The 17,619-nt window shown below is 38.4% G+C and overlaps 1 protein-coding gene across 1 annotated transcript in view; it reads right to left on the reverse strand.

Moving 5' to 3' along the window:
- PEX5L (peroxisomal biogenesis factor 5 like) overlaps nucleotides 1-16,945 on the reverse strand; it is a 200,657-nt gene extending 183,712 nt beyond the window's left edge. The window contains exons 1-2 of the mRNA XM_044669564.1: nucleotides 16,832-16,945; nucleotides 14,982-15,053 (exon numbers count right to left, since the gene is read on the reverse strand). Coding sequence (XP_044525499.1) covers nucleotides 14,982-15,053; nucleotides 16,832-16,924 — 165 coding nt within the window. The 5' untranslated portion in view covers nucleotides 16,925-16,945. The remainder of the gene's footprint in view (nucleotides 1-14,981; nucleotides 15,054-16,831) is intronic.
- Nucleotides 16,946-17,619: the final 674 nt, after the last annotated feature.

Consider the following 17,619-nt stretch of genomic DNA (forward strand, 5'->3'; position numbering starts at 1 on the left):
CCTGTTTGGGGCTGAACTAAAGACCTTAAACCATTTGGGGACCCTAGTTTGGGTGGGATTAGTGAACATAGTCAAAATGTTGAGTGCCTTTATTTGTTTTAGAAGCTTCTTCATTGTATTAAAGCCCTCTCTCAGGAAGTCCAGCTCTTCGTTTGACTGGTTCCTTTGCAATTTTTATAGTTGACTGCTCCCTGATACCCCTGAGGCTGGCTACAGACCTCTTTGTAGCCTGCTTGCAGTTTGTCTATTCATGCTTGCTATATGTAGTTCTCCAGAGGATATAAAAGACCCCCAAGTTCTGTCCCTCTTTGAAGCTGGCATCTAGCAGGGTGTTACTCCCAGGGATTCAGAGCCAGAGTATTCAGGGCTTTTATTTCTGTGTGGATTTTGAGTGTGTAACCCTAAAGATTGTGCTGTAATCCCTATCCTGATTAAAGACTTGGTTTTTCTGACTATTTAATAATGCTGTGTTTTTTTCCAAGTTAACACCTCATTGTCATTCTCTTCAATGAAATCAGTAATTGTTTCTTTGATTTGTTCTTTGACCCACCAGTTTTGAAGAATTAGATTTTTTAGTTTCCAATTAATTTTAAGTCTGCCTTTCCATAAGCCCTTATTGTGATTTTTATTGCATTATAGTCTGAAGAAATTGCTTTTATTATTTCAGATTTTCTACATTTGTTTGTAATGTTTTTATGCCCTAGTATATGGTCATTCTTTGTATATGTACCATATGCTGCTGAAAAGAAGTTATATTCCTTTTTATTTTTAATTTATTATTTTAAATTTTAATTTAAATAAACATTCCCTATTTATTTTTCTCCAGATATCTATTAGCTCTAATTTTTCTAACATTTCATTCACTTCCCTCACTTCTTTCTTATTTATTTTTTGTTTCAATTTATCTAGTTCTGATAGGAGAAGGTTGAGGTCTCCCACTAATATGGTTTTACTATTTCTTCCTTAAGCTCCTTTAGTTTCTCCTTTAGAAATCTGAATGCTGTACCATTTGGCACATATATGTTGAGTACTGATATTTCTTCATTATTTATACCTTCTTTCATTAAGGTGTAATTATCTTCCTTATCTCTTTTAATGAGATCTATTTTTGCTTTAGCTTTGTCTGAGATCATAATTGCTACTCCTGCCTTCTTTGTCTCAGTTGCAGTCCAGTAAATTTTACTCCAGTCTCTTACCTTTACCCTGTGTGTGTCTACCTGCCTCAAGTGTGTTTCTTGTAGACAACATATGGTAGGATTCTAGTTTTTCATCCATTATGCTATCCACTTCCTTTTTGTGGGTGAGTTCATCCCATTCACATTTATAGTTATGATTCCTGTCTGTATATTCTGCTCTAATTTTAATTCCTCCTTTGATTCTGCCTTTTCTATTAAACCTCTTACTTTCCCCTCCAACTTTTCACTTTTAGTCAGTTTCTTCCCTTTCCCTCCCCTCTTACTATTTCCCTCTTACTATAGTGCTTTTAAAACAACCTCCCAACCTCTCCCTCCCTTGTATTGTTCCTCTCCCCACCAGCCTGTTTATTACCCTCCACTTCTCTATAGGGCACGATACAATTTTCTGCCCCAATGGATATGATTGTTCTTCTGAGGAGGAAGATATTAACTCAGGTCTTCCTGATTCCACATCCAGTGCTTCTGCTTCAAAAGTTACCTGATTGCCCACGTGTACAATGCAGGGTGTTAAGTGTTGTATAGGATATGAGAATAAGGTATGCTCCCTGTCCTCAAAAAGCTTACAGTCTTGGAAGGGCAAAAATATTTCCAGAAAGAGAGGTAAACAAAGTCCATGTTGATTTAGAGTTGGAAAAGATCATAGAGGAAGGCAAGAACACAGTGCTGCTGGTGGCAGTGGTGGTGGTGGTGGTGGTGGTAGAAAATCAGAGAATACTACATGATGGAACTGGTATTTTTCATTATAAAGAAGCTTGGAGAAAATCAGAGATTGCAGCAGAAATTCTCCCAGTGCCTAACATCCTCTGAATAATACAGGTTGGGTGCTCAAAGAATATTTATCAGTAATGATGAAAGCTGTATTTCTATAAGGCATAAATCTATTCCCTGTTCAGTGAGTGCACAGGTTTTCCCTTACCTGCTAAAACTGCCAAGGCTTACACTGATTTCATGACCAAAGTTCCAATCATTGGAAGACAGTCTTTCTTGATGCCTCTACAGTGAGAATGTAGACCCTGCTGTTCTATTGTGGTAACTTCTTCAATTCTCTTTTACACACATGTACATGGTAAATGGGGGAGGAATAGAAGGTATACATATCCAGAACTGGAACTAGCACTACATACATCTCTAACTAGCCATGTGGGGAAACCCCTGACACTAACCAAATATTCTGTGGGAACATAGACTGTGAGGTACCAAGAGGTTGCCACTGGACCAGGGTTATGGAGGAGGCAGGTTTGGGAGCATCTCACTATTATGCTGTTGGGGTGATGGTGAATGAAAAAAATCTGGTACCATTCTAGAATTATTATGCTTGCTAATATGTTTCTATGCTACCAAAGGAGTGAAAATATTATTGAAATATAAATGTAACAGTTTTTAAAATGGCAAAATCTTTAAAAATCATTATTTTGAATTTTTGTATCTTCTAAATAGAGTCCTAGTTGTGCCATCCTAGTTGTGGCCATGGGTACCAATACAGATTTCACAGGATTCAGATCTGGAAGTATCACATAGTTAGAGATGAAGGGAAATCAATTAATGACTATATTAAAGATCACAGGCTCTGGAGTCAGAGGACCTGGTTTCATAGTTCTGCCTTTGACATCAGCTAGCATTGGACTGGGCAGGTCACTTAAACTTTCCTAGGCTGTGGGTTCCTCCTTGGTAAATGAAGGGGTTGGAGTAGTTGAATTCTACTTCCCTTTCAACTCTAGATCAATAATCCTATGATTTCAGGAATCAGTTATTTTATGGAGAGCATAATAACAAAGGCTAAGTGACTCACCGAAGATCACACAAGAAATAAACTGAGATTTCAACTGGGGACTTCTGACTCTAAATCTAAATATTCTTTTTTTTTCCTCTGGGCCACATTCCTTCTCTTAGTGTGTAACTGGTTCCTCTATTCTTTACTTTGGAGGATCTAGCTTGTGTTTGTGAAGAAATTCAAAAGGGAGAAAAATTTGGCATATGCCATAAATATGTTAACAGAAGGCCATGTGTGCCATTACAATAGTTATTCAATTTTTTATTTTATTAATTTATTTTATTTATTACTTTATTAAGTACCTACCATATGATGGGTATTGTGCTAAATACTAGGATTCAGAAAGAGGAAAAAGACAGTTCTTATACTCAAGAAGCTCACAATCTAAAAGAAGAGACAACAAAAAAATGTAAAAACAAGCTTTATGTACGATAAATAGCAAAGAATTAAAAGAGGAAAGACACTAGAATTAAATAGGATTGGGAAAGGCTTCCCAAAGAAGGTGGGAGTGTAGTTGGATTTAAAGTTAGCCAGAGAAATCAATAGTTAGAGCAGAGAAGGGAGAGTAAAGCAGGCATGGGGAACAGCCAGAGAAAATGCTAGGAGTTGAGAGATCCTGGTGTGGTTAGAAGGGCAGGGTGTAAGCTGTAAGAAGTCTGGAAAGCATGGCGCTAGGGTATGGAAGCTATTTGAATGCCAAAGAGGGAATTTTGTATTTGATCCTGGAGGCAAGAGGGAGCCACTGCAGTTTATTGAGTAAGGGATGGTTGGACCTGCACTTTAGGAAAACCCCTCTGGTGGTTAAATGGAGAATGGACTAGAGTAGGGAGAAACTTGAGTCAGGTAGATCCTCCAGGAAAATCCCTAGAAAACAAATTACCTATACTAACACAGTTTTTCACTTTCTCTCTAATGATTGTCTTAGAGAATTACTTCAGAGGGTGGTCTGGGGACCCAAAGAGTTCCTGAGGGAGCCTGAAAGGTCAAGACTGTTTTCATAACAATTCTACTACATTTAAATTTCTAATACAGTAAATATAGGTAGAAACAACTCACATAAACCAAAGTTCTTTGAGAGGAGGGTCTGTGATAATTTTTAAGAATGTAAAAAGGTCCTGGAGTTTGAGAGGCTGAGTTCAGAGTTATAAAGAGTTTGAAACCTGCTAGCTTAGAGCACTGAGAAATTAAATAATTTACACTGTCATACTGATGTTAAGTTTTTGGGGTTCTGGCTTGCATTTTCATTGTTGATAAGAATTCTTCGTGGGAACATTCCCTTTACAAATATAGATCGGTGTCTTCTTTGCAACTTAAAGTGTTAGAGCTTTGTCTCGGGCACTTAGGAGTTAATGGACTTTTCTAAAGGCACACAAACAGTAGACATGAGAGTTTGGACTTGAACTCAGGGCTTTTAGCCTATGAGACAGATTGTCTATCCACTATGCCACAGTAATTCTGGAAGAGGAAGAGGAGGAGGATAGCTGAAATTTATATAACATTTCAGAGGTGTTTGCAGGTAGGGATTATTTCATTCTTTGTCTTTGCATCCCTGGGGTACCAGCATAATACCCAGTACATAGTAGGTGCTTAATAAATGCTTACTGATTGATTCAAAGTCCTTTCATGTGCTTTATCTCACTTAAACTCCACACTAGTCCTATAAGCTAGTCATTATAGCCATCAACATTCTCATTTTACTAAAGAGGGAACTTAAGACTTGTCCACATTGAGTGACTGGACCAAAGGCGCCTGGTTAGTCAGCAGGAGATGCGCTAAAAAGTACACTAGGATTCTGACTTCTAGGCCAGGGTTCTTGTAATTAGATCCTTATGTCTCTATGTGATTTTGGAAAACAATCCTATTCTCTAAGTTTCCCACTCTGTCACCTTTAGTTCAGGGAGCCGTATGACCTCCTGACTGGTTCTGAAAACCATTCCAGGAGGTAGAGTAAATATCAATTTAATCCTGTCATTTCTCTGTCTTTCTAGAACCAAGCCATGCCTTTAGAATCAGCCCCAGCAAACTAGAATACATGACAATGTCAAAAAAAACATCGCCCCAACAACTTTGCCTCTAGACCAGTGGTTCCCAAACTTTTTTGGCCTACCGCCCCCTTTCCAGAAAAAATATTACTTAGCCCCCTGGAAATTAATTTTTAAAAATTTTAATAGCAATTAATAGGAAAGATAAATGCACCTGGGGCCATCACTGCCTCCCTGGATCGCTGCAGCATCCACCAGGGGGCGGTGGTGCCCACTTTGGGAATCATTGCTCTAGACAGATAAAGTCTGAAATGTCCTCTGTGCAGCATTGTGGCTCTTTGTTCCACAGAGAACACAGAGTTTGCCTGTCTATTCAGGCACAAATGAGAAATATTTAGGAGCAAAGAAACTGGGTGAACACTTATACGTCAGTTCATTTTTTTCAGTTAACCTCATATAAAGCTGTTTGTATTCTCACACAATATTCATTAGGAGGAAACACACACTAAAAATCTGATCAGAGTTGATCAGACCATCATGTGTCCCCATTTTTATTCTTTTGCTAATTTTAAATACAGGCACCCATCCTGGAAGGCTTGACTCTCCTCTAGGGCAGAGAATGATGGAAACTTATTTTAATGGGATCCTTTTTTTCCCCTATCAGTTTCTTCTCATGAAGACAAGGTTTGGGTAGACATTAGATCCATCACTCAGTGAAGTTGAAGTCTGAGGTGACTCCCAAGCAACAAGCTAAAAGTAGAAGGACAGAGAAGAGTCTCTGATTCACTGGTTTTCAGAGCTAGAAAGGATCCCAGTGGCACAGTGGGGTTTAGAAAAACTGAGTTCAAGTCTTGCCTCTGAAACTAACTGTAAATTCAGGCAAGTCACTGAACCCTCTTTGATCTACAAAACGAGAGGATTGAACCAGATAGCCATTTGGGTACTCTTTAGCTTCAACTGTATAACCATATGAATTAGGAGAATCATGGTATGGTGGTGAAGCATTGGATTTGGAGTTAGATGATTTGGGTTTCTATCTTGACTGTGTCCTCTGCTACCAATATGACCTTATACAAGTCAATCTCTCTTGGATACAGTTTCCTCATCTAAAAAATGAGGAAGTAGGACTCTAAGATCCCTTCCAACTTGAATTTTTTTATTATCTCTGATCCTCCTTTATAAAATACTACACAGATGGTCATCCAGTCTTTGTTTAAAGACCCCCAGTGAGGAAGAACTCATTACCTCTTAAGGTAATCCATTCTAGTTTTGACTAGATCCAATGATGAAAAAGTTTTTTTTCTGACCTTGTGCCTCTAACTGCCTCTTTGAAACTTTCCCTGAGTGTTTCTCAGCCCCATTTTTATTGCTTATTTGCAAGCTCACCATATATAACAGTCAGGAATCTATCAAGAAAGCACAACATTGGAATTTGATTCTTATCTTTTATACAATAACTTTACAGGAGATGTAAAGAGAAAAAGAAATAGAGAGGGGAAAAGGATTGGGCTATAATTAGGTGTCAGCCGCATTGGAAAAAAAGAAAAAAGGAAACAAAATTCTGGCCAGACAATACTAAATAACAATACATTTCACATGCTATTCTTATCATCATTCATTTTAGTGCATATAGATTGAGACATAAGATAACTTCAGAAGAAAAAGAAGGAGGAGGAGCAAGAGGAGGAGGAAGAGGGGAAGAAGAAGGAGAAGGAGAAAGAAGATGATGAGGATGATGAAGAAGAAGATCTCTAATGCCTATTCACTCTTGAAAAATGCTGGTGATAAAAATAAACACATATGTACATGAATACATATCTATCTGCCTATCATCTTATCTTCACTGAATTAATCTCTTCTTTTTCTTTTTTAAGTTAGCTTATATCCTTTCTTCTAGTTATATCTTCCAAAGGACAAACTGGAAATCACAAGTGAAGCAGTAATAGATGGCATAAATGATCAATTTAACACACATGGTGTTTCAGCATACACATTGGTGGTAGCTCCCATATTTTCCAATTCTCAGGGAACCATTTCTACAACTTGGATTTTTAGTAATTGGTTCTAGCTTCTAGTTCTAAACAAATTTCTTTCTCACTTGCTCGTGTTGACAAAAGTATCCCAAATACCGAGAGTATCTCAAAGATCACATCTGTCTTAGTCATGACCATCCAAAGCTTATGAGAGATGATAAATCTAGTCCTTGAAAGAATGTTTATTGACACTGGTTTGACATCTGTTTGGTCCTGTCTTGCTAACTTGTATGGCTGATTTATTCCTGCTAGTCACAGTTTGTGTGTCTTATAATAAGATAAATGGTATGTGCCCATTTTAGTGGAAGTGCCTATTATGTTCCAAGAGGCACTGTGCTAAGTGATGGGGACACAAATACAATGAAGGAAATAATCTCTACTCTCAGAGATACATACATACATATATATGTATATATAATATATATATATAATATACATATACACATAGCACACAGATATTCATACATGTGCAAAATCATGTGTGTCTATATAAACATAAATGTATTTATATGCACTCATGCAGGTTAATACAGAATATATATAAAAGGAATATAACTTAATTTTGGGAGGCATGTCTCTAATAGCTAAGAGGATGGACATATCTGGGCAAACTAGCAATAAAAGATTGTATAAGGCAGGGAGAATTGTGACACATTAAGGGATAAAATAAGTAGTTATTCACTAAATTTCATCCTGTGTCCCTTGTCTACAATGAAATGTGTTAGCCACTATGCTTTCAGGTCAGATACAAAATCCATTATCTCAGTGTCTTCTGTATGCAGAATAGACATTCCAGAATTCCATAGGTGCAATAGTCAAGTAGAAGGATTATTAGATTAAGCGCATGAGCCTTGGATTCTATTTGTTCCTGGCCCTGCCACTTTTTGTGTGACCTTGGATGAGTTCTATGCCTTCTCTAGACCTCAGTTTCTTCCTCTCTAAAATGAGGGAATTGGAGTAGATAATTCTAAGGTCTCTTCAAGCTTTAACATTCTCGTGTCTGTTTAAAGGCTTGGGAGTAGGTTGCAATAAGTGTAATTTCCTTTTCGTGCCTGTTTTCAGATCTGTATGAAGATGCCCAATGGGAGGATGACAAATATGACTTTTGTGAAAAGGGCCTTTTTGTCTTCCTTGTCACTCCCTACTTCTCACTTACACAAAGAATGCACAGTCATTTTCTTCCTAATAGTGTTCTGTTAGGAACATCACTTTCCTTCTGAACATGCACATCGTGTCATATCATAAAAAGAATTCAATCCAGTTTAGCACAATATAGAGTCTATTTTTAGAACCTAATGATCTTCATACCACCTTGCTTGGCACATAGTAAGTGGTTAGCAAATCCTTTTTCATTTGTTCATTCATTCATTTGTTCCTCACACAACACAAAAGGTCTGTTATTTCCTTCCTATATTTCTCATACATTTTAAATTGAAACCTTGACATTCTTAGCTAAAAATCCAAACAGATCTCCCATCTTCCTATTCTCTTTCAGTTCCCCAGATTTACAAGCCTTGGTGTCACTCTCAACTTTTCTCTCTTGCTCCCATTCAGACTATCTCTAATCAGTTGCCACCTTTTGTCATTCATATCTTGCATCTGTTTCTTTACTTCTTTTGACTCACACAACCACTACCCTAATTCAAACCTTTATTATCACTCACTTGGCTTCCCTGCCTTAAGGCTCTCTTTATTCCCATCTATCCTCCACCATATGCCAAAGAATATTTCTAAAATACAAAATCTCTCCATCATTCTCTTGGTCAAGAAGTTTCACTTGCTCCCCATGGCTTCTAAAAAGAACACAAAGTCCTCAGGCTGACATTTAATTTCAAGTCCTCCCATCTGCCTTTCCAGATTTATATTACTGCCTTGTGGTTCCCTACATCCCTCTCTTGAGGTCCATTGAAATGAGTCCTCTAGCTATTCTCCCAAGTCAAGATTTCTTCTCCCATCTCTGTTCTGTTGCCCTGGCTGTCCCCCCATGACTAAAACGTGTTCCCCCATTACTTCCATATGTTACAATCTCTAGTTTCCTCTAAGGTTCAGGTCAGATGCCCCCTCATCCCTTTTCTGATCCCCAATTATTAATGTCCCCTACTCAAATTACTTTGTATGTGCTTTTTATTTATTCATTTAGCTGTGTATATTTTGTATCCTCCAATAGATTTTAAGATCCTTGAGGACAAAAAACTCTTTCATCTTTGCCTACGTGTTTCTTGTAGCTAGCCCAGTGCCTGGCATAAAGTAGGGGATTAATAAATGTTCTTTGAACTGGATTATGCTTAAGCTATGAATTATGATAACTGTAATTAAAATATCATCCACTGAATAGGGCTAATTTATTCATTATGGACTTCACTCTCATTCTTTTCAATATGCTTATCTCTATAGAATGCAGGGCCCTTTCTTGGCACAGAAGAAACTAAAGCCTAAAAAAAATATGGCTGCCATCATGAAAAAATAAATGTTACACTCTTAATCAAGATTGACATGGGAAATTATTCTTGTTCTATTTACCTTAGTATGCCCAAAGACAATATTTAAACTGATTCATTTGATGTCAAGCTGTCCGAGCTCTTCCTAGGATTCTTTATGATTTTTTTTTAGTTTATTTGTGTTGATTCTTCATGATTTTAATTCAACATTTTCCCCTTTGATTTGTGGTCTCTGTATATGGTTTTTAAAACCTCTCAGGTTGTGGGGCGAGCATTTAGTTGTGGTTCCCAATGAAAAACATTTATTTTCAGAAGGCTGACTATTATATCTCTCCTGACATTGTAGTCCACTGGTTCTCATGGAAAAGGTGCTTGGGAATATTTCATGGGCATTTGTGTGATATTAGGATGAAACAATCTCACCATGAATAGACTGCAGCCCTGTTGTCATGGAGTTGTTGGTCTGACATTTCCACTATGGCAGGAGTCGGCAACGTATGGCTCTTGAGCCATATCTGGCTCTTTTGAGGGCCAGATATGGCTCTTTCTGCAAGAGCCATAAAGTCAATTTTTTTTTCAGGCGCTGTTACAGGAACGCGCACTGTGAGCACTGTACGGCTCTCACGAAATTACATTTTAAAAAATGTGGCATTTATGGCTCTTACGGCCAAAAAGGTTGCTGACCCCTGCACTATGGTCTTACTCACTTGGTAATAAGGCTCAGCTTGTGTGCTGCCTTCTATAGGAAGCCCAAATCTAGGCTGTATCCCTCTTTCTCAAGTTATTACATTTATTTGTCCCTGTTTATATGCCTCAGCCTCCTACTCCTCTCCTCGAGGGCAGGGATTTTTTCATTTTTGTCTTTGTATGGTACATACATGGTACCTTGTATATAGTAGGTGCTTCATAAATGCTCATTGGGTTGATGGAGAAGCATTTCCTTGATGCCTGGACCAGGGCTTTGAGGGGAGCAAAATCTACACAAGGCTTGACTTGGCTGCAACTCATATTGATTCTTTGCTCACTCAGCAAGTTTGAGCATCTTCAAGAAAGTTGGGGTCATGCCAATGCAGCCTCTCACTTTGACAGCCTGTGCATATTTGTGCGGAGACAGCTTTGGAATAGCTGTTTAGATAATGAAATTAGGGAGCCTCTCCCCAGCCTCGATTTCCAGTTATTTTATTTAGTGCTGCTGAGTTTTCTATGGGCTTTGCTTGTGGGAGTGGCCAGTGCAGACTCAACTCCACCAAGCTGTTTCCAGATGGATTTGGGAGAAGAGACTGAATGCTGATGCCAGAGAAAATGCAACATGCTAGAAGATGGTTTTCATTTTGTGGTATATAAATTTAATGAAGCAAATGTGTAATTTGGGAAAACAAAATGCATTTCTCTCATTCATCATCGGATCTTTCTCATCTCTGTTTGTCCTCATTTCTCTATCTCTTTTCTCTCTATTTCCTCTCTCTCTTCCCACCATTTCTCTCTCTTCTCTTCCTCTATTCTTTTCTCATCCTCACATGCCTCCCCCTCCCAGATCACCTTCTGGCAATTCTGGAATTTTGAATTTAGCATGCATGTACCTAGATAGTTCCATGCTGTCTTTCCTTTTACAGTGTATGCTTCTTGAGATCAGGGACTGTCTTTGCTTTTAGGGGGGCAAAGGGGCTTTTGGCATAGTTTCCAGAATATAGTAGGTGCATAATAAATGTTTGCTAGCCTACAGATGCACATAACATAAGAGAGTGATTTTTTTCCTGTTAACATAAAGGAGAAGCGTAGGTTTATATGTTTTTGACACATATATCTCTCTCTGTGTGTGTCTCTGTGTGTAAGAGGGTCAATCATGAAGTCAAGAAGATCTAGATTCAAATCTTTCATTTGCAATAAACTGGGTGTATGACCCTGAATATGCCTCTAACTTCTCAGTTTCCCAGGCTACTCTGGGACTGCTTCCTACTGATGAATTGTCAATCTGTATTGGTGTAGGGTTTTTTCATATCCAAGGGAAGTACCTACACTGATGATGTCACAGTTCATGTCTTTAAACACACATACACACATATGCACACATGTGTATACATGGTTACTAATTAGTGAGTTCCCAAATATTTTATCTCAGTGTATCAGATTTCTCTTTGTTTCAGCTAGAAGGTTTTCTCACAACTTCTACATGAAATAAATATCCCAGGCATGGAAAGGATGAGTGCCACCATGAACAGCATATATGAAAGCCAAACCATGTACATCATTACTAAAGTTTTAAATATGTCTGAGCATGAAGGTCTGAGCAAAGACAGTATCCAACTCCCATCTACCATGCATAAATCCAGAAGTCCTAAATTGACAGGACTACATTTCAATTGTATTCAATCCTTTGAGGTCCAGGTGAAGGAAGTGACATAGGTGTGGGATCCTGAAGAAGCAAAGAAATAGAATTCCTCTCTTTTTTAGGCCCCCTTCACAATAAGAGACCATGTAAGTTTTGCTGGGGAAGGATGCCACTGGGATGGGCTCCCTTAGGAAAAGGAATACCCTGATTTCTCCATTTCTAGACTCTTCATCAATTTTGTACCAGGGCGTTTAGTTAAACCAAGACCTTTAAGAAAGCAGAGTTCCAGTGTCCCCCAGATGCTAAAAAAGTCAAGAGTAATTAAGAACTCACCTTCTAGATGATTGCAAGGGGAAAAAAAGTTAAAAGAAAGACATATTTTGATAGTGTTATTTTTACAGACAAATTATTATCCTTCCCTTACCCCACCACAACCTTCCCAATGGCCTCTGACACAAATATAAAGAATGTTTAATGCATCTGAAGCATGGTATTTGCCAAGGAAAGAAGGCTGGAAACTAATCTATTAATCAGGGCCCCAAATTCCCACCTGTACCAATGGGAAGAGAAAAGTACATTCCTCCAAGTCATCATTCGAGCATAATTAAAATGGTAGTTAATTGGTTAGCCTAGTATTCAAGTCCTAGCATCATTTGCCTTGTTAGTTAAAATGACAATTTGACCCTTGGTGACAGAAACACAAGGCCAAGTTCATATTTCTCCCTTGCTAGAGCCATTCTGTTGAGGGGTGGGTGGGAAGAAGGAAAGGTGGGTGCAGAAGAGTGTGTAGAAGAGGGTAGGGAACAAAATAATTGCTTGGATGATAATGAGACACTTTTATAAGGTAAGGCTAGATGGCAAGCCTGTGCCACGATGACTCAACACATCATAGCTCCTCTCATGGTACAATGGATTAAAGACTATATTTGAGGGCTGGAGTTAGAGGACCTGAGCTGTAAACCCAATTCTATTATGGAGTGAACCTGGACAAGTCTTTTGCCTACCTAAGCCTCAGTTTCCTCATCTGTAAAATTATTAGGTTGGACCAGATGACTTCTGGGTCTAAACCTATGATCCTTTGACCTGAATAATATTTCCAGAAACTCTGTCTCCATTAGCTCACTATTCGGGGTGTTAGCTATGGTCTCTAGGATCTTCTAATCAACTTCTCCTCTCCGGCTCCTTTCAACCACAGATACTTATGATTTCTGGAAATCAGAAGGAGAACATTTAGTTCAAACCCCTTATTTTTTCTAACTCTCACTTTCTGTCTTAGTAACAACTTTAAGACAGGAGGGCAAAGGCTAGACAAACAAGGTTAAGTGGCTTGCCCAGGGTTATATAACTAGGAAATATCCACCTCTCAAATCCCTTATTTTAAAGATGAGACAACTAATGTTCAGAGAGATTTAAGAATCCTACCCAAAGAATCATACAGATAGCAAGTGGAAGAACTGGAATTCAAACCCAGAACTTCTGGCTCTAGTTTCAACCACCTTTCTATCTTCCCAATATGGTGGGCCATTTTATAGTGGTCCCATTTAGGCTATCTTGGCCTCCCTCTCTTCAGGGTGCCTCCTCTGGGTTGACTGTTCTCTTTATCGACACCAAACCTTGACCCCTCTTTTAGTCGTATCAGATCATTTCTCTCTTTTCATTTGAGCTGGCACCAGCTCAGGCTTCTGGGCCACCTCCCCATCAAAAAAACATTTGCTGCTTGCCCTGTTTCCAAGATCTTTAACAAAGATGTCAGAAGCTGGGTTGCTGCCGATTCCCACAGCCCTGTACTGGACACCTCTCATTACTTAGCATGTCATTGTTTATGGGCCATTAGCCAGCTTTCATTTCACCTTATGTGCTCACATAAAATCTAAGATAGAGGCTTTTTGAATAATGGGCAGCCTAAAAAGCTTTCCAAGAGCCTCTAATTTACCTTTAAATTCATGGTGTTATTGAGCAATTTTGCCATTGTGTCCAAGAAAGTTCATACAAGCAATATTTTTTTCCTTCTTATAATCATCTTAGTTTTTCACATTTTTTTGCCTTCAAAAATCAGCTATAATATTTGACAAGACCTTTAATGGGTAGACTCTGGTCAATAATTCTTTTAACCTTCTCTGCTGGCCTTTGTTTTTTTTTTAATAAATCAATTCTCTGTATGTGATTTCTAGATATACAGGAACGAAAACCAAGAGACCTGGGTTCTGTTGCCCACTCTGACATTTACTAGGTATATGACCCTGGGGAACTTCTCCTAGCCTAGATTTCATTATCTTCAAAATAATCTTCCAATGAGAGCAATGTGTTGTGGTTGGGCCTAAATATGGCCTCAGAGCCAAGAATATCTGGGTTCAAATATCACTTCTGGCACCTCCTGGCTTAACCTCTCAATGCCCCCCAGGTAAATTTCTTAAGTGGGAACATGTGTTTTCCTGCTCCCAGAATTACTGATGGGAATGTGGGTCCTGATTAACAGAATAATCCCTTGTCTTCCTTGTTATGTACCATTCTAAAGATGCGTTAAGGCAGAGCAGGTGGCAATCTACAATGGTAAAGAGAATTTCCTTACCAGTAGTTTCCTATGCCAAAGAAGCCATCGGTCTGGTCCCAAAAAGAAGAGAAAAGAAAAGAGAAGAGAAATGGAAGAAAAATAAAGGAATGGAAGGAAAAGAATGACACTTGCTTTGCCTATCCCATAGAGTTCTTGGGAGAACCAAGCAAGAAAAATTATGGAGAGCATAATGTATTATGAAAGGATTGTAGGAGGATAGATGTAGAGCTGGAAAGGACTTTGGACACCATCTAGTTTCCTACTAATTGTTAGGTATCAATGAAAGACCTCCTTTTTTCATTCTCATCTAATTTGCTCCTCAAAGTTATCATCCATGTGTAGTACATTAGCTGACTCTCAAATCCCTCTCAGCCTGTTCTATATTTTCTTTTGCAATATATGCATCCATAGCCTATTATGTAGGTGGTCATTGGCCCAGACCAATTGGCTCTCTGACCATCAGAGCATGATCTTAGAACCTCTCCTGCTAGGAAGGCCACAGTCAGAGGAGAAGGCCCCCAAGAATCAAGGCAAATGAACTCTAACACACACACACACACACACACACACACACACAACCCCAGAGATCTTACAGGTAAAGAGACCTTAGATGCTATCAGGAATCTCAACATTCAGGAATATAGAACAAGCAAAAGGAAACCAATGGAAGTATCCACTTACCTGATTTTGATCAACAATTATTTCGATGTCTTCATCACTGCTTAGCTTCCCATATCCTTTTTCTTTACTTTTCTTGTGAAAGAATAATTTTAAAAAGCAGTTCAGTAGCTCGGTAATTTTGAAGCATTATTGATCTCTAGTCTCTTTCCATTAATAACTAGGCTAAATCCCAGCTAAAATTCAACAGTAAAAAATGAATCCCTTTATTTAGCCCTACTGGCTAGTCATAATTCATTGGACTTTCCATAGAAAGATCTTGCATGTATATAAATAAAGGTCCTCTTTAGTTTCCGTAAGCGGCTGGTAGCTAATAACTCAGTTTTCCTTTCTGCTGGCTTCTCCCACTATGTCCCCCTTTCCTCTCTGTGTCATCCATCCAGCTTCTTTGGGGACCTTGTTAATTTCAAGGTTTCTGGTCAGTTCAAGTATGACCTAGGGAGACTTGAGCAATTACTTATAGAAGAGATTCTTAGATGAAGCCTATAAACCTATTCTCAGAATACTGTTTTAAAATGCATCAAATATAGTACAAAGGATTATAAAGGAAGACAATTATCTTAAAATAGAGTTATCAAAATATTGAGAAAACAAGTTCATGGATCCCAGATTATGAAACCTTGCCTGAGAGGGTTACGATGGACACATGTGGTCCTAGCATTTCTCTCTTAATCTTGCAATTGTGTTGAGTGAGGTATTTAAAACCAGGGTGAACAAATTTTTGTCTCTCATACATTTCCTGAATTAAGGGGAAAATATGATCAAATTGGAATTGTTTTCTCTTTGTTCATAGAATTACCAGTGGGAAAACCTCTCTGAGACAATATAGCAAGACAGAGCAAGAAACATTTTTAAATATTAAGGACATTTTTAAAAAAGGAGAAACAGATTATTGGCTAGATTTGATTGCAAAGACCTCCAATTAGCCTGGTTATATCCCAGTGATCACACCCCGAATCACTTCCACCAATGTATATATTCTTACAAGGTTTTAATATGGAAAAGGAAAAAAAAAGATCATTTCACTTGTGCCTTAGTTATGAAAAGAAACCTAAACCTTCCACCTACCCATATCTCACATGAACCTCAACTCAAGCTTTGTTGCTTCTTTGTAATTTGGATCAGAAAGTCTAAGATAAATATACCTGTGGCCCAGGCCTGTCACATTAGATGATCACTAAAATAAATTAAAAAAACTAAATAGACATCAATATCCCCTAGTTTATTTTTGAAACATTAAAACATTAATTAAAAAGTAAAATGACTGGTTGGTTTTTATGAGCTAAATCAATAAAGATTAAGAAAGAAACAAAAAAGACTTTCTGTATTCTCAACTGGTAGATATTAGAATATACCTGCCCTTAGAGGTACATGATATCATTTGAACAGTCACAAATCTTCAGGAAGCTAGTGGAGATATTTGTCATATGTCAAGACCTTGACCCTTTGAATTTATGCTCTAACTCTCTGCCATCCCCCCAGACTGAATGAGACAGGCAGTAGTGCCTACTCTAGCAAAGGGAGTCCTGAGTCTCCAAGTATTTGGATGCAGACCTAAAACCTGGGCTCCCTTTCATTTATTTATGAATTTGGAATGGAATGGAACAGATGGTCACAGTGTTTCTTTCTATGATTTTTCTTGCCCTCATTTGAGGTTAAATTTCAAGCAAGATGAAAATCAAAAAGAATTTGGTTGATTTCCATTAACCTGCTTCTTCCCACCCATCCCAATTGCTATCACTTTACACTTTTACCCTCTTACTCTAATTAGGCATTAGGAGGTAAATCACCCAGGCAATGTAAAAGAACAATTGTTTCTGAGCATCTCTTGGATTATTTCTCTATATACCTACCAAGTAACTGACTTGTAGGGCCAGTTTTCGGGATAATAGGGCATTAAAGAGAGATGGGATGTGAGTCCTTCCACTCATGTCACTTTCAGACATCCCAGAATTCCTTGCACCACCTGAACTGTGGCTTCATTGCCAGGGTTTGGCACCAGAGGACCCTGAATCTGGCACAGCGATGACATTTAGAACAGGCATCAAGGACTGGTACATCCCTGAAGCTGTCTCCAATCTGGGCAAGTTGTCAATGGGGATGGGGATGGGCCACTAGCACAAAAAAGGAATTGAAAACTTTATGGCTTCCTTTCCTAATTCTCCTTCCAGGGCATCTCTGTCCCCGGCTGAAGCGATTTTTTTTAAGCTCATCTATTATTTACTATTTGTTTCCTTTTCCACTCAATCCATTCTTCCATTAGACTCAGTGCCCCCTGGAATAAAGCCTTTCCCATCAGCAAAGCTTTTTACTTCTTTCTATCAACATTTTCTGGGCTCCTTGGAGTTTAGAGTCCTAGGCTAGAATTAATTGCCTTCCCTAATCTATGAAAATCTACTTCTGGTTGTCAACTATGCCATCTCTTTTCCTCTCTGTCTCTTATCACCCCATCTTTTTCTCCCTCTTTTTTACCTTCTCTTTCTGTTTTATTCTGCTGTCTTTGTCTTTATCACTCCCCCCCCCAATCTTTCTGCTTTTCCTATTTCTCATCTTCCTCGGTACTCTGAAATCCTCTCCCCCTCTCCTTAAATCTTTTTCTTTCTTTCTTTCTTTCTTTCTTTCTTTCTTTCTTTCTTTCTTT

The sequence above is a fragment of the Gracilinanus agilis genome, chromosome 3 (assembly GCF_016433145.1).
Source record: "Gracilinanus agilis isolate LMUSP501 chromosome 3, AgileGrace, whole genome shotgun sequence".
Lineage (NCBI taxonomy): Eukaryota > Metazoa > Chordata > Mammalia > Didelphimorphia > Didelphidae > Gracilinanus > Gracilinanus agilis.